This window comes from Carassius auratus, chromosome 11, assembly GCF_003368295.1.
Source record: "Carassius auratus strain Wakin chromosome 11, ASM336829v1, whole genome shotgun sequence".
Lineage (NCBI taxonomy): Eukaryota > Metazoa > Chordata > Actinopteri > Cypriniformes > Cyprinidae > Carassius > Carassius auratus.
In genome coordinates this window covers 447,964-458,656 of record NC_039253.1, presented here as the reverse complement: position 1 = coordinate 458,656, position 10,693 = coordinate 447,964, and the positions used below count along the sequence as shown (strand labels likewise).

Sequence of the window (10,693 nt, the reverse complement as noted above, 5' to 3'; positions counted from 1 at the left end):
CACTTCTCTTCGGAAAGGGGTGGCCACACTGCACTTTCAGCATCTTTTTAAAAACCTAATTCAACAATGATAATACACCTTAAATGTAAAAACCTACAATCTACTCCATTTTCCTGCAGTGCTGCATTTTTTTTTTAATTCAGATGAGGTGATGCTGTGATGTATCGATCTGTCATTGGTCACACAGTGTCACTTGATGTGAATTCGCAGGCCCGAATTCAAGTTTAAACCTTTATAAAACGCAGTGAAAAGTGAATCGCACGGCCTTGCATCGAACCCCCAGCTGCTCCTGGGTGCTGCAGCATAAATGGCTGCCCACTGCTCTGTGTGTGTGTGTGTGTGTGTGTGTGTGTGCGCACTTTGGATGGGTTAAATGCAGAGCACGAATTCTGAGTATGGGGCACCATACTTGGCTGAATGTCACGTCACTTTGCGGCGCTCAAAAAATCTTAAGACCCTTTGTTTTTCAGTAATTCACTGCCAGCGTTCTGTGTAAACAAGGAATTAATAAACTTAACCTGAGAATCTGTTGTAGGAATAAGTTACTCACAGAGACACTCCATTGTTGTTTCCTGTATATTTACACACTTATGCCATCCAACTGTTAAATAAAAACAATATCACTCTTATAGCAATGTGATACGGCTCTATATCAGCACGGCTGAGCTTACTCAAGGCACTTGGCCAATGGTCAAATCACAGCCTTATTAATCTTATGATTAACATGTTTTACCACCATTTACCTTTAATACTGCTGCCGATCACCTTAGAATGTAATTATTGAAGTCTCCAGTTGAATGCCATCTATGTATAAAAACATCTGCTAGCTGATTTTGGGGAATTAGGATGTTGCTACCTAGTTGTTGTTTTTTTTTACATATAAACTCCATGAAAGAGAGATACCATCCACATTTAATCTTAACTTCTTAAAAAATTAAAGTTCTTTATTGGCATTGGTGGTTCCATGAGGAACCTTTAACATTTATAGAACCTTTCCATTCCACAAAAGTTTCTTCAGAATGTTACAAATTTTTCACACAAAGAAAGAATGTTTTTTTAAGAACGTATTGCTGAAAGGTTCTTTAATGAGCTAAACATGGTTCTTTAATATTATCTCTGCAAAACCCACCTGCATTTATTTTATTATATTTATTTTTAATAGCTTTTCCATCAAAGTAAATTAAAAAAAAATCTACTTGTTGGATCTCTTAGTTAGGTTACAAGATTCCCATTTTTGAATCTGTCAATGTTTAACCTGGCCTGTCACACTGTTTGTTTTTGTGTGGACTAATCCGTGTACTTTGGCCATTTCAAAACATCTGCTTTGAGTTCCACTGCACAAATCCTTCTTCATGGTTGACTTACTAAGACGACTAGAATACAGCATTTAAGCATGGGAAATCATCCCTGCACTCCATCTCCAGCAACTATAGACAGCATTTACAGGGTTGCCCAGGACAGTGGGATCCTCCCTGACATCACCCTTGATGGGACGGTGGCAAACCTCCTGTCGCTCAATTCCAGCACTGCCCTCAACCTGCAGTACACAGCTGTCCAGCAAACCCTGACCACAGACCAGCTGGTGGCTTTCAACTCCAACCTCACCTCTATTTTTGGACAAAGCACAAATGTATCTTATGGAGGTGTTGGAGTTGTGGCTCTCGCTTTATCTTTCCTTTTAGATGCTCTAGTGTCCAGTATTATCATTCAGAAGGATGGAGTTACCACGGACCCGTTTAAGAAGCCATTCGGATTAGACAACTCTTCGGAAATCGGCAGTATTGCGAGTGAGTACCTCAAACTGGTGTCTAAGAGGGCCAATGACATTGATGAAATGGGAGAAATAACCGAACTGTACGACCAGAAGCTGAAATACGTTCTGATCGAGCTCTTTGAGAGCATGACTGTGGATCATCAGCTGAACTCCTATAGCATTAAGCAGTGGATCAATGGAGCAGCCATCCACCTGCACATGAGGATTCATGGGATTCGTTTGGCATCCGTACCTAAAGGCACGGCCGAATCGCTGCGTTTGTCATACCGAACAGGTTTGACAAAGATAATGCAGCTCTACACGGCGTACTTGAGGCAGTATGTAAGGGAACGGTCCACCACACAAGGTCCTCCGGTAAAGGCGGGATTCTTAATCATTGAACCCGGTAAGAAGGTCAGACACCGCGTGGTCCATAACACCTGCCAATCACAGGCTATTGCCTCAGCGGTTGTGGCCCGAATTTTATCTGCGCAGAATATTGGAAAGATCGAACAATTTTTTGATGAAGCTGGTCAAATCTTAGACAGCTTACTTCAACAAAGAGACACATTTGATTTTCACAGACGACAGTGAATGAAATGTTAATTTCATGATTTACTGAGCTGTTTTTTCTGATTCTACATATATTTTGTTTTTTAAAACACTACTACATGTTTCGTAATAGTTGCACATCTGCCGTTTTTGTCGAGTTTGAATAACATTGCCATTTTATGTTACTTATATGCTGGATGTATTAGCATTACTTGCCTTGCCGTTAATAAATAAAGAAGATAAAACCAGTATCATGGTGGTGTTGTATTATATAGTAATTGTTACTTTTGTGTTGCTTTCATTTATGTGGAGCATAAGAAATGCAAGAAATATAATATGCTGTTAACCCACTTAATGATGCTAATATAAAGATTATACATATTGGTTGTAAAACTTCATAAATGAAAGGTCCCATATTGTACACTTTTCTGGAGTTTTATTTTAGGTTTTGATGTCCTTAAGAATATATATTTGCAGTAAAATTACCAAAAACCATCTAGTTATATTTTTACAGCTCATTTCTCAGGAGAACAGGTAGATTTTAGCCTTTCTAATTAATTCATGAGCCTCTCTTCTGATTGGCCAGATGTTTTCTGAGTGACGCACGGCTGGGCCAACCACAGGTAACTAGGGCCAGTCGCTGTCACTCAGTTAACACTGTCAACACTTCATATTTGACCTCACAAACAAAATAACTGCTGCACTCTTTAAATAATCAGATATATCAAACAATGGTTTATTGGAATTATGGACATTTCAGATTTTTGAATTATCCAAAAATCAATGCAAATCAAAATTCAAATATTAAAAAAAATTTAAATATTAAAAAAAGAGCAAATCTGCTGTTGTTTTTGGAATGCAATAAGTTTGTTTCATCATGCACTTGCATGCAGGGCCGATGTTTCTACTTTGAACTAAAAATAACTCTAAAGTCTGTAATGCAAGAGGAACAGAAGCTGAAACTCAGCTTCAGGCCATCCAAGATGTAGATGAGTTTGTTTCGTCATCATAACAGGTTGGAGAAAAATGTAACATTATATTACTTGCTCACCAATGGATGCTCTGCAGTAAATGGGTGCCGTCAGAATAAGAGTCAAAACAGCTGATATAGACATCACAATAATCCACAAGTAATCCACTCCACTCCAGTCCATCAGTTAACATCTTGTGATTCAAAAAGATGCATGTTTTAAATAAAATAAGTATAATTATATCTACTATGAGTAACATGAAGTATGTCTTACAAAGTAATGCTGATGAAAAATTTCTTGATTTATGAGTCTTGTCTGTGTGTTTTCAGCTTTATGGTCCTGTTTTACATGGATAGATGGAGCTTGAGAGAGTTTGAGTCTGTGGTGAGTATGTTTTCATCACAGGCTGTGACAGGATGGCTCCTCGCGAACCATCTGGACGTGTGCGGAGCGGCAGCGTGCTTGAGAGGAGGAGCTGAGACATCAAGTGTGTCCACAATCCATCTGGATGACATGAATGTGAGAGCATTGATAAAGCATGCAAAAGTTCAAAACTTAGGGATTATTCAATGTTTTAAAATAAGTCTCTTGTGCTCTTCAGGGGAGAATTTGTTTGCTCAAAATATCGTGAGATATTATTACAATTTAAAAGAAGAGTTTTCCGCTTTCATATTTTAAAACTGAATTTATTCCTGTGATACAAAGCTGAATTTTCAGCATCTTTACACCAGTCTTGTCACATGATCCTTCAGAAATCATTCTGATATTTCTCAAAAAAAAAAAAAAATTCTTTGATTAATAGAAAGTTCAGCATTTATTAGAATATAATTTACTTACTGATACTTTTGATTAATCATTTTCAATTTAATGTTAAGTATTTCCTTCACCCCCAAAAAATCCAATTCCATACATTTGAATATTGCTGTATATTATAGGGATAAAACAATAACTCAGCTGTAATTAATACGCAAACGGCCTTCATTTTTCAAAATTTAAATGATTAGCAAAACTTTTTAAAGGGTCTTTGAATTAATAAATGTCTTACTACCTGCAAAAAGCATTTTGAGAAAATGTCGTAATGGTAAGCAATTTAGATTAAACTGTTTGTTCTTGTGCTTGAATTCAAGATCACTTTAAGTGTGTGTACGTAATATTTCTCTTGATGCATATGAAGCATATCCTAATTTGTGCACTGTATATCCAATGTGTCCTCTGGAAAAGTGATGAAAGAATTCCTCTGAGGTGTCAGATGGTGAACTGCATTAAACATGTCATTTCAGATGTGCATCTCGTACCTGTTATTCCTCAGGGTGAGATGCACAGTTCCTGTTGCAGTCTTATTTTCCCACCTGCATCTCTGACTGCTGGCTGCTCAAAGGTGCCTTTTTTACAATATATTTACTATTGTGACCATTTAAGCAACTTACTGCACAATATAAACATTTTTTCTTAGGATTTTCCAGATTATGGTCAACTTCATAAGCTAAATATGCATTTATATAATTTTAACCTACCGATTAGAGTGCTTGTTTTGATTGATGAAGGTTGAAATGTTTAGTTGCACTATATAGTTGTTCCACCTTCCAGAGAGTGTTTGTGCAAAGGCGAGCGAGCTTATATCAAACAATATAATAGACTGCTGATTTGGATTTGTTATTGGGAGCTTGACAGCAGCTACTGCTACATTTCGGTGTTGTGCAATAGCGCCATCACGTGGCCAGTTGTAAATAAGGCTCATAATACAGTAGACACGTTTTTACGGATTTGAGCTCTGCTGGGACACATTGCAGATCCAAATTTAGCACCAAAACTTATGCATTTGAGTTCAGCAGAATATCTGCAGACTATTCAAAGACCTTGCTATTTAAAATGTACACATAAATAGGTTGCTGAAACTATGCGACTTGTTCAATGTTGGTTTTCCAAACACATTCAGAAAACATTTCATGCAAGAGGCTCATTTAACATGAATCCAAATGGGACTTCCAGTTAGCTATTTTATATAACTGGTTTGTCAAAGTAAAATATACATGGTTCTATAAATATGGTGAGGAAGAGGGATTCAACCAAACCGGTTCAAAACTGTGACTTTATGCTTGTTTATCCCAGCATGCAATAGACAAATCTTGTCCCACCTTTATCAGAATGTTGTCTTGCACATGTAAAAATGACTTCAATGCAAAACAGTAACTGGTTACTTAGACATGTACATCGATACGTTAACCTTTTTTACACTTCAGGAACCCACACTGGAAGTATCAGCTACAGTTAAGTGATATTGAAAATTGTGTACATTTTTAGTCACGTTTTGACCATCGATTTAGAGGCCTTATATTTAATGCATTATGTAACATTGTAGGCTTTATACTGTTACCCAATTAGAAAATCCACAGGACCAAGAGAAATGGTTCACGGTAAGATTTTTTATTTCCATCTTCTCAACTCGGAAACATTAAATAGAACTTCAGACTGACCAGCGATAAAGATAGAATTTGTTTTTGAATGTGACGTTACAAACCAAGTGCTCCTCCCTTTCGTTCAACCCACCCGAAAACGTTTAAACAGACTCATTTACGAATGCTCCTCAGCCAGCTTCTCTGCCTTCGTCACCACCTCCTCGATGGGACCCACCATGTAGAAGGCCTGCTCAGGCAAAGCATCATACTCTCCTACGGAAACAAACGTTATGAGCAACACAAACACCAGAGGCGGATGCAATCAACAGTCAAGACAATAGAAGGACTTACCAGCCAGGATAGCCTTGAAGCCTTTGATGGTGTCTTTCAGGGGCACCAGCTTGCCCAAGTGTCCAGTGAAGACCTCTGCAACTTGGAAGGGCTGGGACAGGAACCTCTGGATCTTACGTGCACGAGACACAATCAGTTTGTCCTCCTCAGACAACTCATCCATACCCAGAATAGCAATGATATCCTGCAGGGACTTGTAGTCCTATGATGAAGAACGGGAACAAAGTTGTCGTCAAGATCACAGATTTGATTAGGAGTTAAGCGCACGGACAAAACATTCTTTGGCGCTCACCTGGAGGATCTTCTGGACACCACGGGCGACGTCATAATGCTCTGATCCCACAATATTGGGGTCCATGATACGGGAAGTGGAGTCCAGTGGGTCCACAGCGGGGTAGATGCCCAGCTCAGCAATAGCTCGAGACAACACGGTGGTGGCGTCCAAGTGAGCGAAAGTGGTGGCAGGGGCAGGATCAGTCAAGTCATCAGCAGGCACGTAGATGGCCTGTGAGAGAGAAATGACATTTTAGAACATGAAAAGATCCGGGAAGTGCAAGTGTGTATGCCATACAAACTGAAGACAGGAAGCGTACCTGCACAGATGTGATCGAACCCTTCTTGGTTGTGGTGATTCTCTCCTGCATGGTACCCATGTCAGTGGCCAGAGTTGGCTGATAACCCACAGCAGAGGGGATACGACCCAGCAGGGCAGACACCTGGGAGAACAAAAGCCAAATCAATAAGACGCTCAACTTAGGACCAGGATTATCAAACCATCCCGACACGGACCTCTGATCCGGCCTGGGTGAAGCGGAAAATGTTGTCAATGAAAAGCAGCACATCCTGCCCCTCCTGATCACGGAAATATTCAGCAACGGTCAGTCCAGTCAGAGCCACGCGGGCACGGGCACCTGGGGGCTCGTTCATCTGTCCGTACACCAGAGCCACCTGACGGAAACCAAGAGGACCTTGTAAGTTACTGTAGTAGATTTTAAGTGGTTTGTCGGAGGAATCTTAGAAGTACCTTTGAGGTGGTGTCTTTCAGGTTGATGACACCAGACTCAATCATCTCATGGTAGAGATCGTTTCCCTCACGGGTTCTCTCTCCTACACCGGCGAACACCGAGTAACCACCATGAGCCTTGGCCACGTTGTTGATCAGCTCCATAATCAATACGGTCTTTCCCACACCAGCACCACCGAAAAGACCTGAAGAAACGAGACGGGGCCTTTAATTAGCTAAAGCGTAGCAATGTTCAAAACAAGCACAGGCGAATTATAAGAGTCCTTACACCAGCATTTAAAATAGTGTTCACCCAAAAGCTGAAAATGATCATTTACTCACCCACACATTTTTACAAGCATGTACAAATTTATTTCGTCTGAAGACAAAACATAATATTTTGAAAAAAGTAAAATAAAAGCTGGGAAATAGTCAATGGGAACCAGCAACCGTTTGATTAGATATTCTTCAAATATCTTTATGTATAATAGAAACTCATACAGGTTTAGAGCAATTTGAGGGTGAGTAAATGATGGTTTCATTTTTGGGTGAAATATCCCTTTAAGCATCAGAAGTTTTGAATGCTTGAAAAACATTTAAAACAAATACAATAGAAACCATAATAAAAATCACTATAATTTAAGAATTATTTGAAAGGTTTATAAAAAATAAAAAAAAAACCACACCACGAGATACACTCAATTCTATGACAAATAGAAATTGAACTAATAGTTTTTATAATACTATGGATGTCTTTACTGTAACTTTTGATCAAGGTATTGCTTTCTGGATTAAAGAACTAATTTTCAAATTAAGCGTAATCTTTTTAACAGACGCATTTACACTCATACCGATCTTGCCACCCTTGGCGTAGGGTGCCAGCAGGTCTACGACTTTGATTCCTGTGACCAGAATCTCCTGCTCGACACTCATGTCTGTGAACTCTGGGGCCTCAGCATGGATGGCAGCAGTCCTGGATAACAGATCACAAACAACATTCAATTATCTACTTTACAAGAGTAAAACTCATTAATGAGCTTGCAAACTACATTCTTGAATAACACCTCTGAAGCCGCTCTTGCCTTCAGATTACCTTATATCATAAAAGACTACAATACCAAAGACGTGTCGCTCGTGGATAATTTTGAATGGGGAAAAACAACATTCAATATGGCCACAAGTCAAGTCGGAGATAATAAGCTTGGCGACCAGTTTTAGAGAATTTGATGTTTCCCCAAACAAAGATGCTTTCCTGAGAGGCATTTCAAAGGGTCATGAATTGTCTGAAAGGGACTCACTGTTTTGTGGTAATTGGTCCTCTCTCGTCAATGGGCTCACCGATGACATTCATGATCCTGCCAAGCGTCTCGGGTCCCACAGGGATTCTGATGGGTGCACCGGTGTCCAGAACCTTCTGACCGCGCACCAGTCCCTCGGTACCGTCCATAGCGATGGTGCGGACGGTGCTCTCACCTAAAGAGCAAAAACAGTTACTTCACAAATGACTTTACCATTCAGATTCACCTGATTTGGTAGAGCTTCGGTCATATTACCCAGATGCTGAGCCACCTCCAGGACAAGCCTGGTGTCACGGCCGGCCACTTCCAGGGCATTGAGAATCGGGGGAAGACCCTCGTCGAACTGGACGTCCACCACGGCACCGATGACCGCGACAATACGTCCGCTGGCGGTGGCAGCAGCTGCGGCAGGAGCGGCATAATCCCTGCCTGAGAGAGAGAGACAGAAGGTGTAATATAACTTTTAGTATATCATATGAATCCATATGTTTTAATGGAATTCTTCTAACATTACTTGTTCAATTGTTATTTCAGTTGCTATATTGGTCCAATTACACTTTTGTATATTGTATCTTTTCCTATGCATGCTTTGGCAATGCAAAATGTACTTTTGTCATGCCAATATAGCTAATTGAACAGAGAGAGAGAGAGAGAGAGAGAGAGAGAGAGAGAGAGGCAGATGAATATCTTAAGAAACTGATCATCTGTCGTAAAAATGTTAAGACATGCATATGCAGGCTCGAAAGCTTATATTTAGATTCGTCACGATAGTTTCTTTTTACTCGGTGTCTTGAGAAATCAAAACAGGCTAATGAATGAACGTACGCACGCAAGTCAAGCTTCTAGATTAAAAAAAAAAATCTAAATATGTTGGGATTCGCCTGCTATATGCATTTACAGCTTGTACGTGTCTATAAATGTGTTTGCATTAACTCGTTATCTTGTTCTACATATTTATCTGTACCATGACCTCCCGGTTTGCGAACAAGCTAGCATGACACATAAAGGAAGGTCATTCCGGATTTCACAGCAAACGGATTTAGTTGTTGACATCAAATGAAGTATTCCGCTGTCAGTTTAATTCTTCTACAGGAAACAACACACATGTAGCATATATGGCGAAGACAATCATTGAAAACGTTGACGGTAAAACTTTGCGGCCTGCGCTTGCTGTCCGCATGCTGCCATTTAGCAGTGACGCAGCTATCAGGAGGTCCGCTTTAAAACAGAGCGTTTTAAAAACCAACGAATTCTACTCACGAGAAAACAGTGCCGCTGGAGCTCCGCTGAGGGCCTTCAGGGGGGTCACCCCGGGCTTGAGAGCTTGCAAAGCCCCGGTGCAGCAGCGTCCCACAGCTCCTAACATCGTTAAAATGGCTGAAGGTGGAATGGGGCAGAGGCTCGGCAGCTTATATATAGAGCCGCTTGAATCCGACAATGCGCATGCGTCGCAGACATGGCGACACAGGAACTGAGCGTCTGCGCATGCGTCACTTTTGAAGGACAGACTGGGGATCTTTACAATGAACTGAAATAGCTTTATACTGCATGTGCAGGGAAAATGATTTTGGCAAAATATAATACCCTGCAATACATGTATAATTTGCATTTATATAAAAATAATGGATTAATACCAGAACGCTTTGTTATTAATAATATACAGAATGTGTAATAGACGCAATATCCGAGCAAGTATTTACGCGTGGTCCTCATCTGTTTTAGAGAATAACACATATGCAATTATTTTTAGCATATTATATATAACCGTGAAACTAACTCAAATCTCAAATCTCACACTTTCTTACACTTTTGCCAGTGTCAGTGACATGTTTAGCAGTCTGTGACCTCTAGGTGTCGTAGTTGTGTAAACGTTTTATTCAGTCATCAAACCTAAACATTGTTTTTGGTCAAGACGTGTATTGTGACAATTGAACAACACCTTATACAGTACGTCTTGCAGTATGCATACTAGCAATAAAATGTTGTGGTTAAAGGCCAATAGACCCATTATGATTTGTTCTGACAAACAAATTAAAACAGTCCTGTGTTAAGGATGGTATGCTTATTGCATTAGCAGGATTTCCTCGACAAACGAAACTGAAAATGAAAACTGAAATTGTCTGTGCAGTCATGTTCAATTAATATGAAAACTAAATAATACATAAATAGTTAATTGGTCAAAAGTTGTGTATGGAAATCCACCTACCTATTAATTTCTGACAAAGAAATAAAAACGCATGAATAAAATATGGGGATATTAAAATATTAACATTTAAAATTGTATGTTTACTAAACAGATCATACCACAGTCTTCTTGAATGCATAACCTATAATGCTTCAAAGTGCTGATCTCATTAAGACTGTTTAAT

General features: G+C 39.7%; 1 protein-coding gene across 1 annotated transcript; it reads right to left on the bottom strand.

Moving 5' to 3' along the window:
- Positions 1–5,679: 5,679 nt before the first annotated feature.
- On the bottom strand, positions 5,680–9,773 carry LOC113110660 (ATP synthase subunit beta, mitochondrial-like). The gene is made up of 10 exons (XM_026274792.1): positions 9,585–9,773; positions 8,580–8,753; positions 8,325–8,499; positions 7,878–7,999; positions 7,048–7,232; positions 6,813–6,971; positions 6,617–6,739; positions 6,316–6,528; positions 6,024–6,225; positions 5,680–5,945 (listed from the first exon to the last, which is right to left on the bottom strand). The coding sequence occupies exons 1-10, from the start codon at positions 9,688–9,690 to the stop codon at positions 5,848–5,850; spliced, it is 1,557 nt and encodes a 518-aa protein (XP_026130577.1). The 5' UTR covers positions 9,691–9,773; the 3' UTR covers positions 5,680–5,847.
- Positions 9,774–10,693: the final 920 nt, after the last annotated feature.

What these genes read in the sequence shown, in the direction of transcription:
- LOC113110660 (XM_026274792.1), bottom strand. Translation starts at nt 9,690, where the DNA reads ATGTTAGGAGCTGTGGGACGCTGCTGCACCGGGGCTTTGCAAGCTCTC. An exon ending in GGACCAATTACCACAAAACA is followed by an intron (nt 8,000 to 8,324) that starts GTGAGTCCCTTT and finishes TCTGTTATCCAG; the next exon opens with GACTGCTGCCATCCATGCTG. An exon ending in CGCCAAGGGTGGCAAGATCG is followed by an intron (nt 7,233 to 7,877) that starts GTATGAGTGTAA and finishes TCGTTTCTTCAG; the next exon opens with GTCTTTTCGGTGGTGCTGGT.